The sequence below is a fragment of the Panthera leo genome, chromosome A1 (genome assembly GCF_018350215.1).
Source record: "Panthera leo isolate Ple1 chromosome A1, P.leo_Ple1_pat1.1, whole genome shotgun sequence".
Classification (NCBI taxonomy): domain Eukaryota; kingdom Metazoa; phylum Chordata; class Mammalia; order Carnivora; family Felidae; genus Panthera; species Panthera leo.
The window spans coordinates 81859456-81875641 of record NC_056679.1 but is presented as its reverse complement, the minus strand read 5'-3'; the positions used below and the strand labels follow the sequence as shown (position 1 = coordinate 81875641).

General features: G+C 51.3%; 2 protein-coding genes across 7 annotated transcripts in view; one reads left to right on the top strand and one right to left on the bottom strand.

Annotated features, from left to right (window-relative positions):
* Window positions 1–7405: 7405 nt before the first annotated feature.
* Window positions 7406–14593, top strand: ATP4B (ATPase H+/K+ transporting subunit beta). Its single transcript, XM_042954647.1, has 7 exons — window positions 7406–7512; window positions 8184–8341; window positions 10146–10259; window positions 10371–10570; window positions 11445–11501; window positions 12735–12833; window positions 13387–14593. Exons 1-7 carry the CDS (start codon window positions 7406–7408, stop codon window positions 13546–13548), a joined length of 897 nt encoding a protein of 298 aa, XP_042810581.1. The 3' UTR covers window positions 13549–14593.
* A 96-nt stretch (window positions 14594–14689) lies between these two features.
* Window positions 14690–16186, bottom strand: part of TFDP1 (transcription factor Dp-1) — a 40492-nt gene continuing 38995 nt past the window's right edge. For all 6 annotated transcript variants that reach the window (XM_042930798.1, XM_042930789.1, XM_042930808.1 and 3 more), the window contains one exon: window positions 14690–15798. In XM_042930798.1, the coding sequence (XP_042786732.1) occupies window positions 15651–15798 (148 nt within the window). In that variant the 3' untranslated portion in view covers window positions 14690–15650. The remainder of the gene's footprint in view (window positions 15799–16186) is intronic.

The window sequence follows — 16186 nt, the reverse complement described above, 5'->3', positions numbered from 1 at the left end:
TGCCCTCCCCAGATGGCAGGAGTCCCAGCAGGTGTAAGGGTGACTGGAGGCCGTGCCAGGAGCCCAGGGGACCCAGCTGACGCAGCTCTGGCCAAATCCCAGCCCGGGGTCACAGAGCAGGTGCCAGAAAAAGACAATCCCCTAAGCGGCTTCCAGTCGGATTAGACGGTCCGTCCTCGGGGCTCCCTCCTTCTGAGGGCCCGACAGAAAGGACAAACCCGGGCCCCGTTGCATCTGGCTGAAGCTGCCCTCAGCCTAGGCAGGCGGGGACACGTTTGTTTTCTCTAGACAACAGGAGACCAAACAGAAGGCAGAGGGGCCCAGGAGAAACCCTGATTTAGTAAAGATGGCTGGTGGTTTTCCCACTATATTTCATTTTTGTCTCAAAAAAAAAAAGCAAGTGGGAAGAAAAACAGGTGATCATAGAAATTCACATAGAAAAGGCAGTGAGAGCTCACAGGAGAACAGCCTCCTGGGGTGTCCATGGTTCCCCGCTGGCAGGGCAACTGTGGCTATGTGGGGACCGGGCCTGACACGGACAGAAGCCTGCCCCCAGGTCACCTGCCAGCTCTGAGACCTAAGGTAACCCCGGCACCTGCCCAGGGATCAGCTCCACGTCCGCTCCCTCCCCTCTCCTGGGCTGTGCCAGCAAAGCAGAATGCCTGTAGAAGCTTCAGGTGAGGTGAGGACCGAAGCAGGAGACCCCAGCTACACCCAGGGCTGAGGCCCCACACAGAAACAGGAGTGAGAGAGGGGTGCAGAGGCCAGCAGCACACCTGGGGGACCCTGGGGCACATACCTGGGGGACATCTGGGACACACCTAGAGACATACCTGGGGGGACACACCTGGGCCACATACCTAGGGGACGTCTGGAACACACCTGGAGGACACACCTGGGGGACACATCTGGGGGGCATCAGGACACACCTGGAGATGTCCCACACACCTGGGACACACACCAGGGGGACACACCTAGGGGACCCTGGGGCACATACGTGGGGGACATCTGAGACATACCTTGAGGACACACCTGGGACACACTTGGGGCACACATCTGGGCACACACCTGGGGGACATGTGGGACACACCTAGGGGACACACCTGGGAGACACAACTGGGGGACAACTGGGGGGCATCTAGGGGACATCTGGTACACACCTGGAGGTGTCCCACACACCTGGGCATACCCGGGGCACACATCTGGAGGACACACCTGGGGAACACAGCTGGTACACACCTAGGGGACACACCTGGGGCACACACCTGGGGGACATCTGGGACACAACTGGAGGACACACCTGGGGGACACAGGGACATCTAGGAGACACCTGGGGCACATCTGGGGATGCCAGGCCCAACAGAAGTGTCAGATTTGCAAAGGCATGGCCTTGTCTATCTAGTACACAGCAGGTACTCAGTAAACGTGTGGGGAAGAAAAGGAACCAATGGGGGTTGGTTATAGTTTAAAGAGGGGAGGAAGTGAGGGGTTGCAGAAACAGGAATGCCTGAGCCCAGGGGCCAGGTTGCCCAGCCCACCCCCTGTTCCTCTGGGGAGAAGAGGATGTTTGGGAGAGGGGTGTGGGTGAAAGGCAGGGGAGGCAGAAGTGAGGACTTGTGTATGAGCAGAGTCCCCTGCCTTTAACTCCTCCCTGCCTACCCGGCAGGGTTCAAAGGACAGGGGTCGCACTGCCTACCACACTTCCCAATCATGCCAGGCACACCAATCGCCTGGAGACCTTGCCAAAACAGACTCCGCTTCAGCGGCCTGGGGGTGGGGCTGCGACTGTGCGCCTCTTCTAAGCTGCTCGGGGGTGCAGTGGGCACGTCAGCGCGGTCCGCTCTGCTCCGGCACCCTCCTCTCCGTCACTGTACGTGAGACACAGAACAGATGATAGGCTTGGAACTGAGTAAATGGAGCCTCGACTTTATTCTTTTTCCAAAATATTTTTCAAAAAACAATTTTTAAAACTAAGTATTCAAAACATGGAAGAAAATATTCCACTTCCTTTGCCTTTCTATAGAAGTCTTACAGTAGTCTTCTCTGTATCTACACAAAAAAATCTAGCTCGGACCTTGATAGGAATTAAACCTATATGTCAATCTGGGGAGAACTGACATCTTTACTACGCTGAATCTTCCAACCTATGAATGTAATCTGTAACCTGTCTTCCCTCACCATCGTGAATATTTGAGCACACAAGTTCTGTACGTGTTGTATTGGATTAACACCTAAATATTCCTGTTTGTTTTGAGCAAATGTCAATCATAGTGTCGTTTGGGACCCATGTGCTTGTTGCTAGTAAATGAAACACAGTTGATTTGGGGGCGTTAACCTCGTAGACTTTGCCTTGCTGAACTCATGTACTCTAGATTTTTTGCAGAGTCTTTGGAATTTTCTACACATAACAATCCTGTTGTCTGAAAATAAGGACCTTCATTTCTTCCTTTCTAGTCTGTTGCCTTTTCTTTTCTTGTTTATTCCACTAGCTGGAACGCCCGCCCAGCACAAGGCTGACACAGAGAAGTGAGCGCAGAAGTCCATGCCTCATTATTGATCTTGGGGTAGACACCAGTCCTTCACCGCTAGAGAGGATGTTGGCTGTAAAGATTCTGTCAATGCTTTTAATGAAATTTCTGTCTATTCCTAGTCAACAGTCATAAATGAATGTTGAATTTTGTCAAGTGTTTTTTCTGCATCAGCTGGTATGATCACAGGATTTTTCTTCTTTGGCTTGTTAATGTGGGGCTTTACACGGATTGATTTTTTAATATTGAACCAGCTCCGCATCTCTAGAATATATCCCCCTTGGTCATGGTGTTTAATGCTTTTTATACATTGTTGGGTTCAATTTATCAATACTTGGTTAAGGAATTTTGTGTCTATATTTGTGAGGGATTTGGTCTGTAGTTGTTTGTGTTTCTTGCGCTGGCTTTGGTTTCGGTGAAGGGCATGCTGGTCTCATAAATCAGGTGGGGAAGTCCCCTTCTATTTTCCAAATGATACAGTACACAATTTGTGCTACTTCATTACCTGTTTGGTAGAATTCTCCAGTGAAACCATCAGGGCCTGAAGGGTTTTTTTGTTGTTGGGAGACCTTACATTATAAATTCAGTTTCCTTAATAGTTATAGGGCGATTCAAATTCTCTATTTCAAATGGGACAAGGTGTGTTTTTTGAGGAAGTGGCCAATTTCATCTAAGTTGTTGAGTTTACGTGCATAAAGTTGTGTGTGGCATTTCCTCTTTATGTCTGAAGGGTCTGTAGTAATATCTCATTTTATCCTTAATTTGGTTATTTATGTCTATTCTCTTGCTATAGATTTGTCAATTTTATTGACTTTTCAAAGAACCAGCTCTTTCACTGATTTTCCCTTTTGCTTTTGTTTTTAATTTCATCGATTTCTGATCTTAGCTTTTATTTCTTCCTTCTGCTTGCTTTCCCTGCCTCTTTTTCTAAATTTTCCAAGTGGAAACTGAGATTATTAAGACTCTCTCTCTTTTCTGATACATGCATTTGGAACTATAAATTCTTTTTTTTTAAGTTTATTTATTTTTGAGAGAGACAGAGACAGCTTGAGTGGGGGAGGGGCAGAGAGAAAGGAAGAGACTCTCCAGAAGGCTCTGTGCTGTCAGCATGGAGCTCAACATGGTGCTCGAACCAAACCACGAGATCATGACCTGAGCTGAAAGCAAGAGTCAGATGCTTAACCGACTGAGACACCCAGGAGCCCCTAAATTTTTCTTTTAACACTGCATTAGTTGCATCCCATGAATTTTGATGTTCTATTTTTGTCTTCATCAGTCCTATGTTTTTTAAATTTCCCTCAAGACTTCCTTTTGACTTAGGAATTCTTTGAAATGTGATTTACTTTTCACATGTTTGAGGATTCTCCTGTTATCTTTGTGTTATTTGTTTCTACTTTGATTGTATCATGATTGGAGGACACACTGCATGGTTTCAATTCTCTTAATTTTGTGGAGCTTTGTTTAATGGCTCAGAATATGCTCTATTCTGGTATATGTTCCAAGATCACTTAAAAAGAAAGTGTATTCTGTTGTGCTTGGGTGGGCTAGCCTACAAATGTCAATGGCGTCCTGTTAATTGACAATATTGTTGAATTCTTCTATATCCGTGCTGATTTTCTATTTAGCTATTCTATCAATTATCGAGAGAGAACTGTTGAAGCCAGTTTTATTAGTTTGCTTTGCACATTTTGCATCTCTCTTATTTGGTGCATACACATTTAGGATTGCTATATCTTCTTGATGATTGACCCTTTATCATTACGTAATGTCTCCTGGAATTTTCTCTGCTCTGAAGTTATATGATATTAATATAACCACACCTGTTTCATTGATTAGTATTTATTTGCATGATGTATCTTTTTTCATCCTTTTGTGTTCAACCTGCCTATATCATTCTATTTGAGATAAGCTTCTAGTAGACAGCCTATATTTGGGTCTGTTTTTAAATCTACTCTGTCAGTCTCTGTTTTGTTTTGTTTTTGACTGATGTATTTATAGCATTTACATTTAATGTAATTGTTGATGAGGTCTGGCATTTTTCCTGTGGGTTACTTTGAAAAATTTTTAGGATTCAATTTTGATTTATCTATAGTATTTTTATGTGTATCTCTTTATGCATATTTTTATTGGTTGCTGTTGGTATCATATGTACATAATTTATCACATTCTATTGCTGTCACTTTAGCAGTTCAAGTGAAGTGCAGAAATATCACATCCCTTTATCCTTTCCTGTTTATAATTACCTTAATTATTTCATCTACATACATTTAGAACAATATCAGGCAATGTTATGGTTTTTGTTTCAACCATCAAACATAATTTAGAAAATTCAAGAAGAGGGACTCAGATGGTTAAGTGTCTGACACTTGGTTTTAGTTCAGGTCATGATTTCACGGTTTGTGAGTTCAAGCCCCGCTTTGGGTTCTGTGCCGACAGTGCGGGGCTTGCTTGGGACTCTCTCTCTCCTTCTCTCTCTGCCCCTCTCCCGCTCAAGCATGCATATGCTCTCTCTCAAAATGAATAAATTATTAAAAAAGAGAAAAGGAAATTCAAGAAGAAAAGGAGAGCTTATAGTATTTGCCCATGTTTCGCTTACCATGTTATTTCATCCTTCCTAATGCTCCCATATTCTTTCAACACCGTCTTTCTGTTTCGAGAACTTCCTTTAGCCATACTTTTAGGATAAGTCTGCTGCTGGCAAATTATCTTCCTTTCCTTTTCCTTCATTTGAGAATGTTGGGGTCCCTTCATCCCTGCTATTTGTGCTGGGTTCAGGATCTGGGTAACAGATCTCTTCTTTCAGCATCTAAATATATTTTGCAGCTTCCTTCTGACTCTGCTTTCTGAAGAGTAATCTGTAATTCAAATGTTTTTTTCTCTGGCTGCTTTCTTGATTTTTGTGTGTGTATGTTTTCAATTTTCAGAAGTTTAATCATGATGCACTGTGGATCTGGGGAGTTACCCTATTCGGATTTCACTTGGCTTTGTGAACACACAGGTTTATATCTTTTGCTGTGTTTGGAAGTTTTCAGCCCTGTCCTCTTTCTTCTCTCCTTCCAGAACTCTGATCGCACAGATGTTACATCTCCATTAGTCCCCAGGTCCCTGAGGCACTGAACATCTTTTTCCTACTGTTCAGATCACGTAATTTCTATTATTTTTTCTTCCATGTCACTGATTTCTTTCCTCTGTCCCCTCCTTTATGCAGCTGAATCCATTCATTGAGCTTTTTATGTTCATTATTGTATTTTTTATAATATTTCCGTTGGTTCTTCTTTGTATCTTCTGTTTCTTTCCTTAAACTTTTTGTTGAGACTATTTTTTTCTTTGTTTCACAAGTTTATGATTCCTCCCTCAAGCATTTTTATCACAACTGCCTTAAAATCTCTGATTCCAACAGCCTTATCACTTTGATATTGGCACCTTTTGATTGCCTTGTTTTAATTCATTTTGAAATCTTCCTGGTTCTTGACTAAAATGCATGATTATCAGTTGAAACCTGGATATTTTCCTATCATTTAATCCTTCAGTTTTAGCTGGCTTTTTTTTTTTATTCCACCCCAGCAGCATAAGGGGGTGGGCCCCACCTCTTTTCTGCCAGGTGGGGGAGAAGTCTGGGCTCCCCACATCGTCTGGAGCCCGCTCTTTGTGGGGCATCTGTCGCACGTTCTCAGAGCATGCTGTGTGGGAGCCTCCCTCCCCTGCCTCTCCTCCCCGCAGGCACACATCCGGAGGGCACTGTGATCATGTGTGTGCAGTTCAGCCCACACTTTCTCACATCTGGGACTCCAGAGACTAAATGTGGATGGTTTCTTTCAACGACTTCTGGAAAGGATTCACTTCTTGCTCATTTCAAGGACATGTCTATACTTCCCAGGTGAGGGTGGCATTTATTCTGTGGGGATGGTCGCTTCTCTGTCTTCAGGCCCCGGCGGCTGGGGTCCCAGGCCCATGGGCCGTGGGCAATTAGCAACCTAACGTCACTGTGTCTTACTGACCTGAAATCCCCAAGTTGTGAATGAGAACAGCGTACGAAAGACACACAGATTTGGTCCATTAAAAAATTACGAGTCCAAGCTAAAATGGTGCTACTCCATCTGAATCTCTGGGGGCTCATTTTGCTAACAAATGAAATCATGTTAAAATAAGTCAGAACAACTGAAAAGAGCACTTTTCATTATTCTTCTTCCAAATGAAACCGTCAAATTTGGCTACAAATGTCCCCTCAGAGGGAAAACCTAGAGGGGACAGCAAATGAAATCCTAGGTCCTTGGGTACAATACCTGTTATTGTAATCAGGCTTTGACTTGGATATTTGTGAAAAGACTTCTGTGGTACATTTGTCTCATGGCAGCGGTAGGTACCCCGGTGAGCAGATGTCACGGCCCCAGCTACATAAACCGCCAAGGTCTCCTGCTTCTGGTCCTGTGTCAGGGTGGTCAGGGGGCCTGCAGCCCTCTGGGCGGTCAGGCCGCCTTGGCAGGTCAGCTCATTCAGAAACTCGGCCCTGGGACAGGCGGCAGGCATACCTATGGCCCGGTGATTCCGACGTGCTGTCAGCCCACGCATGCCCCGGGCATCACCGGGGTCCTAAAGCCACAGGCACAGTCCACCAGGAGCCCCCGCTGGGTCAGAATCTGCATTTCAACAAGGTGCCAGGGGCCAGAGCAGACAAGGACTTGGCCAAGGGCATCCGGAGAGGAGGGGTGGCGAGGCGAGGAGGCATCTGATAGCCACTGTGTTTGGATAGCAAGGCGTGATCACCGCCCTGGTTCTTTCCCCGGAGACTTGACCTTCAGGGGAGGAGACTATAAAACCCACAGGCCACCTTTCTCCCCTCAGGCCAGGTGTGGGGAGCTCCCTGATCCGCAGGGGCGATGGCGGCGCTGCAGGAGAAGAAGTCATGCAGCCAGCGGATGGAGGAGTTTCAGCGCTACTGCTGGAACCCGGACACCGGGCAGATGCTGGGCCGGACGCTGTCGCGGTGGGGTGTGTGCCCGCGGGGACGGGGACGGGGACGTGGTGGGGTGGGGGGTGTGCCCGCGGGGATGGGGACGTGGTGGGGTGGGGGGTGTGCCCGCGGGGACGGGGACGCTGTGCTGTCCAGGCACCCAGGACCCAGGAGGCTGCCTGTCTCCAACCAGATAACCCAAGGCCCATTTTGGCTCCAACGCCCCCCTGACAAAGTGGGATCATCTGAGAGCTGGCCGCAAAGGTTCAGCCACAGACTTGAGAACAGCATTTTTGAAGCTATGCTCCTAAAACTTACGATTTTTATTTTTTTATTTAAAAAAATTTTTTTCATGTTTATTTATTCTGAGAGTGAGACATAGCACATGCAGGGGAGGGGCAGAGAGAGGGAGACACAGAATCCAAACAGGCTCTGGGCTCTGAGCTGCCAGCACAGAGCCTGACGCACAGTTCGAACACACGAACCGTGAGATCATGACCTGAGATGAAACTAAGCCAGATGCTTAACTGACTGAGCCACCCAAGCGCCCCAAACTTATGATTTTTAGACTGTTAAGGGGTACGGAGCACCTCTTGGGTGAGGAGAACGTTCTAGAACCTGACAGACGTGATGGTTGCACAGCACTGTGTGTGAATGCACTGTGAACACCACTGCCTTGCGCACTGAGGTGGTTAAACCTGCAGCTTTACACTGCGCACCCCCCTCCCTGCAGTATGGATCAGCCTCTACTATGTGGCCTTCTACGTGGTGATGACCGCAATCTTTGCTCTGTGCATTTACACACTCATGTGCACACTCGACCCGTACACACCTGACTACCAAGACCAGCTAAAGTCACCAGGTAAGGGGGGCTCATGCCTGGACCCCAGGACCCAGTGCGTCAGGCCACATGCAGTCTGGGAGCCCCAGGCTCAGAACACAGACCCTCAGGAACAAAGCCCAGAGAGGCAATCAGGAGGGGCCACTCATGCCACGGCCCAGGGCTCTGAGGGGGACACCCTCCCATCGCCGCTGGGGCCTCAGGGCTCGGAAGGGGGACACCCTCCCACCAGGGCCCCAGGACTCTAAAGGGGACACCCTCCTGCCCCACCCTGGGCCCCAGGACTCTAAAGGGGCCCCCCCAGGCATGGACAGCCCCTCAGCTTCTTTTGAGGACAGTGGCCCCAGGTTACGGTCAGACTTTGGCTGTTGTTTTAATTGTTAAAACAGATTTGTTACAGGGACCATGTTCACATCGCTCACTTTAGATGCCGACAAAGGTGCACAGGGCCCGTCTGGGAGAAGGCACCGAGCAGGGAGGCTGGAGCCAGAGGAGAGGGCTTGGTGGGAGGAAAGGGCTTTTGTCTTGCACTGGACGCACGTCTGCACCGAGGCCTCTCCTGTTACCACGTCCACAAACACGAGCTCGGTTCAGAACACACTGTTCTCTAAGAGCAGCTGGTCTGCCGTCCCGTGTGGGGAAGGACGCTTGGAACAAAGGCCGAGCCCCGTGTCCGGAGTCACCTCTGGACCTAGCCCAGCTGCCTGCACAGACCAAACGAGAAAGGGCAGGGGGAGAAGGGGGAAGAAGTGAAGGAGGAAAACGCACTTTCCAGCACAACTATGGAGACTCTCACCACTCGTGGGTGGCGTCCCTACACTTCCCACGGAAGCAATAGCCCGAGAAACGCCCAGCGGCCACACCGCTTCCTGTGGGAGGAAAGGAAAACCCAGCAGTGAGAGCCGGGGGGCGTGTGTTCCCCCAGGCAGGCCCCTCCACCCCAGGGGTCTTCGGGAAATCCCTTCACCCGGCATCACAACACCACAGTGCTCTACTGGGCGTCGTTTTTAGAGCCAGGCAACAGGTAAGCTCACGGTGGCCGCAGAACAGAGCGTGATGCGTGACACACGTGCTTCGCCCGGAGCCCGGGGGGTGGGGGGGAGCAGCCACCACTGACACGCACGAACAGGCTGAGAGCGCCAGCAGAGAGGACCCTGTGCAGCGTGCCCAAGCTCCCCTGGGTCAGATCCTCGCCAGGGTTTGACCTGAATCTGCACACAGACGTTGCGCCCACAGCGTCCACAAAAGGACAGAACACCGGCTGACGTATCTAAAAAGTCCCCACGTCAAAGGGGCCAGCTTCATTCACACAGGGAAACAGCACGTGGTATCTGTGGACAGTTCGATGACGACACACTTACGACAGCATCAGGACACGGAAGGAGGAGAGTGGAATCTGGGTGGTGGGACCCCATTTATCCAATTTATGGCACACACGGGGTCGCGCGTCTGACGCTCACAGAAGCAAGGACCGCCCCCGCACACAGGCAACCACTGCCGCTCCCTACACGTGTGCATCCTGACTTTTTGTACGATTAACATGTTGTCAATTGCTTTTAATCAAAACCAGTGAAGATTTTTCAAATGTGTATTCAAATACAACTCCGCCTAGCATGGTTCCGACAAGTCGGGCAGGGCCCCTGCGGAGCCACTGTTGCGGAGGACACACAGACACTGTCCCCTCGCACGGGGGCCCCTGAGGACCGCAGCAACCCATGCTTGGCCGCCGGGCCAGACAGCGGTGTGTGGGAGTCTGCAGCACGTGGCTGGGTGTGACCAACACCTTGGGGGGAACTGAGTCACACGCATCCTGCTCTCTTCCCAGGGGTGACCTTGAGGCCAGATGTCTACGGGGACAAGGGCCTGGACATTTCCTACAATGTCTCCGACAACAGGACCTGGGTGGACCTCGTGCACACCCTCCACACCTTCCTGGCAGGTGAAGTTTAACAAGATTCCAGCCTCTGCTTTTCCCGCTTCCAAGACAATTTCGTGGAGGGGCCTGGGCTGTGCCCCCCTCCAGCCAGCCCCAGTGCACGTGTCCCCGCAGGCTACTCGCCAGAGTCCCAGCAGGACAGCATCAACTGCACCTCCGAGAAGTACTTCTTCCAGGAAAAGTTCATGGCCCCCAACCACACCAAGTTCTCCTGCAAGTTCACAGCAGACATGCTGCAAAATTGCTCAGGGCTGGTGGACCCCAACTTCGGCTTCGCAGAAGGAAGGCCGTGCTTTGTGATTAAAATGAACAGGGTGAGTCCTGAGGGTGCCTGTGGAGACGGCCGTGGCATGGAGGCCGGGGGTCTGGCCCTCACGTGACCCACATGCCCCTGTCCACGGTGGTGGGGCTGGGACACGCACCGCTCTTCCCTCCCGCTCTGTTCCTATGCTCAGCGTGCCCTGAGCTTCCCCCCCGATACGACCTGAAAACAGCTCACACAGCAGCAGCACCTCGACACTGGGCAGCAGAGTCCAGCTCGTGTGCACAACAGCTCGACAGCAGCCGGGCCACATACAGGTGCTGGGAGGGCACCCGGACACAATCCAGAGCAGAGGTTTTCAATATGGGCCAGGGACCCTCTGCCAGGCATGAGGGAGGCTGGACAGGCCAGTGTGAGAGCCGCAGGAGAGCACAGCCCATGCAGCCTCGGTGCAGGGGACGGGGACATCCCACCAGAGGCTGACGACGGCAGAAGGGCCAGGGGTGTCTGCTCCATACTGGGCGACAGGTGCGGTCTGGGGACTCCCCACACCTGCCCAGCGCTATTTATCTCCCTTCCCAAGAGACGGGGAGGCCACGAGTGTGTGCCCTACACACGCTCCTGGGTCCCTGCTGGGTCTCGTCACCGCCTGGCAGGGGAAGGGCGTGCGGGGAGGGCAGTACTGCCCTGGGCACCAGGCACAAGGAGGTACATCCGAAGGCCAAGACCCCAGGAGACTGAAAGAGCGTGACGTGGGAGCAGCACAGGTGAGCTGCGGGCGGCGGGGGCAGCTGCCGCGCCCGCTCCAGGGCCCCGAGGAGCACCAGGGAGTGGCTCTGCGGGCGGTGACAACGGAGCCCCAGGCCAGACAGGCCCCTCACACACACAGCCGGCGGGAGAGCTACAAGGACGCCCTTCCCTTCCAGATCGTCAAGTTCCTCCCCAGCAACAGCACGGCGCCCAGGGTGGACTGCGCCTTCCTGGTGAGTGCGCGGCCGTGGCGGTGGAGCCACTTCTCCCCAAGCTCCTCTCAGCCGCCAGCCCAACCGTCCGGATCCACAGTCGCACCAACCGTCACAAACCATCACTTAGAGCAGCTTCATTAAGGGCACAAAAACCGAGTAAGAAAAACAGTGTATCATTGTTACTGTTCTGCTTCCAGAAGCGTCTGGAACAGTACGTTACTAACACGCTTCAAAGTATTTGGTGGCAGTTTAGAAAAAACCGAGGTACCTTTTTACATTTTTTTTCTCTTATTTACTTACACGTATGCCAGGTGACCAACAGCCATGGATGTTTAACAGCATACGTGTTCGGGCTCCTAAGAGTTGGCATGAATTCACTCCAGTTTTTCTAAAAACCAGCTTTTTAAAAATTTTTTCATTTACCTATTTTGAGAGAAAGAAAGAGAGAGAGAGAGAGCACGCACACAGGGGAGGGGCAGAGAGAGAGGGAGAATCCCAAGCAGGCTCCACACTGTCAGCACAGAGCCCGAAGCAGGGTTCCATGTCACAAACTATGAGACCACGACCTGAGCCAAAATCAAGAGTCAGACGCTTAACTGGCTGAGCACCCCCCACCCCCGCCCCGCTGCAAAACCAGTTTTCAAGCACAAAAAAGCAGACTGCTTCCGTTCATCATTTTCTAAAGCTTGTTTCCCTGGTGGCTGCGACAGGAGGCTCCCTTAGGGCAGCGCCTACCTCCAGGGCCTGTCTCTTGTGGGCAAGTCCCTGGCTTGCTCTGGGCCCTCCTGTAGTCACTCGACCACACATGTAGGCCAACCTGAGCTTTAACAGACACCAAAGTGTTCTCCATCTGTGTTCTGACGAAATCCAGCCACCCGCCAGGCAGTTCGCAGACTCTGACAATGACGAGAAACGAGAAAGCAGTGCTTACCCCAGAATGTCACACAAACTTTTGGCCAGTTTTGGCAAAACCGGCCCACCCAGCCTCACGGCTTTCACTGCCGTATACGGACAGACCAGCACATTCTTCACTCTGATAGGTCACCAAAGTGACCTTAGTTTGGCAAAATAATAGGTTATGTGCCCGATGGGATCTCAGTACTGATCCTAAAGACCAGATCTGGTCTCTGGTAACTGCACATGAACTGTTTGCGTGCACACACACACAGACAACCAGGCAGGACACACACAAGCTGCACGCACATGTACCCAGCTCCTGCCTCACCCAGGTGGTGGCCTCTCTGCCCCCAGGACCAGCAAAAGGACGCCCAGCCCCTGCAGGTGGAGTACTTCCCACCCAACGGCACCTTCAGCCTCCACTACTTCCCTTACTACGGGAGCAAAGCACAGGTAGGCCTGCCACCAGCCGCAGAACCGTCTCAAAGTTAGCAACGTGCTCGGTGTGAGGACAGCCATCAACATTCACCTGCACCGCAAACCAGGCTGCCTCAGCCCATCCTGACCACACAGCTCCCTGGGCACTTCCCAAACCCACCGCCCGTAACTACCGGAAAGCACAAGGCTCTCACACAAAACATAAATATCAAGCCTAATTCTTCTAACCTTCCGAGCACTTCCCAAATCCTGTTGTGACACCACATATCCATTTTGAAGCACTTCCTCCAAGTCTCTTAATTTTTCCTGTTTTATTTTTAAACTAATTTTCATCAAGCACAATTTGAGGCCAACTTTGTCACTGGTGCTGTCTCACCCCCCAGACCAACTCTCCTCGTTCCTACATGGAGAGAGACCCCTCTGTCCCTGTGAGTTCTGGCACACAGCAGAGGGTGTGAGGGCAGCCATGCTCAGATAGGGCAGGCGGGCACCGCCTCCGAGCAGCCCGCCCGGATGTCTGCCACAGTTTCTAACTCTCGCTTCCTCCCGTCTTCCCACATTGTTCCAGCCCCACTACAGCAACCCTCTGGTCGCTGTAAAACTTCTCAACGTCCCCAGAAACACGGAGGTCCTCATCGTGTGCAAGATCCTGGCCGATCATGTAACATTTGACAACCCCCACGATCCCTACGAGGGGAAGGTGGAGTTCAAGCTCAAAATCCAGCAGTAGAGAGCAGGGCGCCCGGCCGCCAAGCACTGGAAGCCAGCCCAGAGCCGCAGGCTGTGACCTGTAAGCACTTAGCACTGGAGTCGACAGCTTCTCGCTAAGTCTTCTCTGCTCCTTGACACAGAATTCGTAGTGAGGATCAAAACACTGGGCCAACACGGTGACCCCGAGGCAGTGGTTACCCACTAACGATGCCCAGATACTCGCCCCAAGCGAACTTCTCTCTCCTTACTGGGCCTCAGCTTCCCTGACCTCTGCAATTTCTGGGACCCACGTCAGCAAGAAACACGCCTCACGAGGACGGACGATCGGAAGGCTTGCTTTTAAAGACACAATTCCTACCCTGTACAAATAAAGCACATTAAAGTCACACTTTGCTCTACATACAACAGTCACGTCTTTCCTGATAAGGGGAAAAATAACAAAAAAGTCACTTTTTCTTTAAGAACTCTCTTATTAAAGTTTCAATCCCAAGTCAGGGAAATCAGACTACGCTGAGGAGCCAGAGCTCTGGCTGGTAAGGAGGGGTGGCGAGCAGGTGGCGATCAGGTGGCGGGTGGGGCACAGCAAACCCCAGAGGAAGTCAGGGCGCTGCGGTTGCCAAGGTGCACACCTCCGCCTCCGCCAGCTGCTCTAGAAAAACCTGGAGCATTGTGGCCAAACAAGCCCCCTGTCCCAGAGCAACCCCGCCTCCCACCCTAGTATCGCATGCGGCCTGGTGTCTTACTCCCATGCAAGCACCCCACACGTTGTCTGGGGGTCCCGCCCGCACACAGCAGGCAAAGGGCGCCAGAACTCAGTGGCCCCCTGGCCCTCAGGGCAGTTGAGGGAAGTCATGACCGGCCAGAGCAGGCAGGTGGCCACATCCACCCACGGGACTGTGGGCTCCCTTGCAAGGCCTGTGGCTTCAAAACACTGGTGGGTTTTCTCAGCTGGTTCAAGTTAAGATGGTGAACTGTCCTTTCTTCTCTGACGATCTTATTCTTTCTGAGACTCAACAGCCCAGAACCTGTCCCAGCTCTGAGGACGCAGGAGGAGGGTGAGGGGCGCTCTGTGTGCAGCCCGGTGACTGTCCTCGCTCAGCGAGAAGACACACGCTGCAGCTTCCGCACAATAATCGTGAATTAGAGGAACACGGAGCTGGTTTAAAATGCCCATGCGCGTTTTATTAATAAAAACTAACAGTGCCGAGTTAAACAAGTCAAACAATTAAAGTCTCTTTATATTCCATAAAATATTACAGAAAAGTTTATTTGTGTTTCAATAAAAAGACTATTGTTGTAGAACAGGCAGCTAACAGCAACTGTGCGGTTAATGGTTCTTTGTGAATAAATTTTAAAAGGGACTACTGCCTGTCCTGAAATTCCGTTTCTTTTTATAAAAAAAGAACTATTAAAAATGATTGACAAATTTTGAGTTAAAAAACTGTTAGAACATTCTCTATATTTAATGTCAACTTTATCGTAGATTATAGGAAGATGCTCACGAAACAAATACGTTTGTTTCCGTTTGCGTCTTTAGACGACAGACGTGTAGGTGTGTAAACAACTATATAGTAAAGTCTGCAGACGCTGCCTGTGAGAAATCAGGCAGGCCTCACCGCAAGCCACACGCCGCTCCAAGCCCTCCAGTTTTCGTAGCTGCACCAGCACGGCAGTGAACTTTTACCAAACAAAACAAAAACAAATAAAGAACTTCGCAATTTGCTGCAACATAGAGGAAAAAAAAAAATGAACAAACTTGATGGAGTCACACAGTCAATATAATTTAAGGGAAAATAAAGTCCTAATACAATTCGTGGCCCAAGGCTGAAGAGCAGGGCTCGGCCGGCACCGTCCGCGGCTGCCGGCGGGCTGTGGGAGGAGGCACACTCAGCAAGAACCAAGGGGCAAAGTGAACTCTGAGCTACAGACAGACAACGCAAACAAGATCCTGGACAGCGGAGAGAGGCCCTGCGTCGTGGCCGGCGCCCCAGTGCGCCCCAAGCCCCCGTGGAACGCAGCCCTCGCCCGCTCTGGCGTCTCCTCGGGAGGGGCCAAGGAGGAACCCAGCCCACACCAAAAGCAGTCTCTCCCGACGCGGACTGTGAGGGCCGGCCGCGGGTGTCAGTCCTCCTCCTCATTCTCATTGAAGTCGTCGTCCTCCTCCTCGTCCTCCCCGACGTACGACACGGGGGTCTCCACCCGGGAGCCGCTGTACTGGGACCCGCTGGAGCTCGTGGCCAGCACGCCATCCGCACCATTGGTCAGGTCGCTGTGGGAACGAGGAGACAAGGCGGTCAGCAGCACGCAGCCCGAGTGGGGCGCCCCCACGTCCGCTCCCGCCGAGCTGGCGCTTCACCCCAAGCCCCTCCTCAAGACAAAGATCACCGCACACGAGGCAACGCCGGCAGGGCCACAATATCTGTCATGACATCACAAACCAAGCCCCGACGGGCTCAAACTGGAAACCACAGGTCCTTCTTCCAGGCCTCGTACTTGTGACCTCCTGGATCTCCAGGAGGGAGGGGACAACAGGTGAGGAAAAAGGGGCCCCAAAAAGGACATGGAGCCCTCCAAAGCAAGGCATTCCAGATGGCAGCGCACGGGGGTGCCCAGCGAGTTGTGTGTGCACGTGTTATGTGCATGGCTATGTATGTGTG

What these genes read in the sequence shown, in the direction of transcription:
- ATP4B (XM_042954647.1), top strand. Translation starts at nt 7,406, where the DNA reads ATGGCGGCGCTGCAGGAGAAGAAGTCATGCAGCCAGCGGATGGAGGAG. An exon ending in AGACCAGCTAAAGTCACCAG is followed by an intron (nt 8,342 to 10,145) that starts GTAAGGGGGGCT and finishes CTCTCTTCCCAG; the next exon opens with GGGTGACCTTGAGGCCAGAT. An exon ending in CCTCCACACCTTCCTGGCAG is followed by an intron (nt 10,260 to 10,370) that starts GTGAAGTTTAAC and finishes GTGTCCCCGCAG; the next exon opens with GCTACTCGCCAGAGTCCCAG.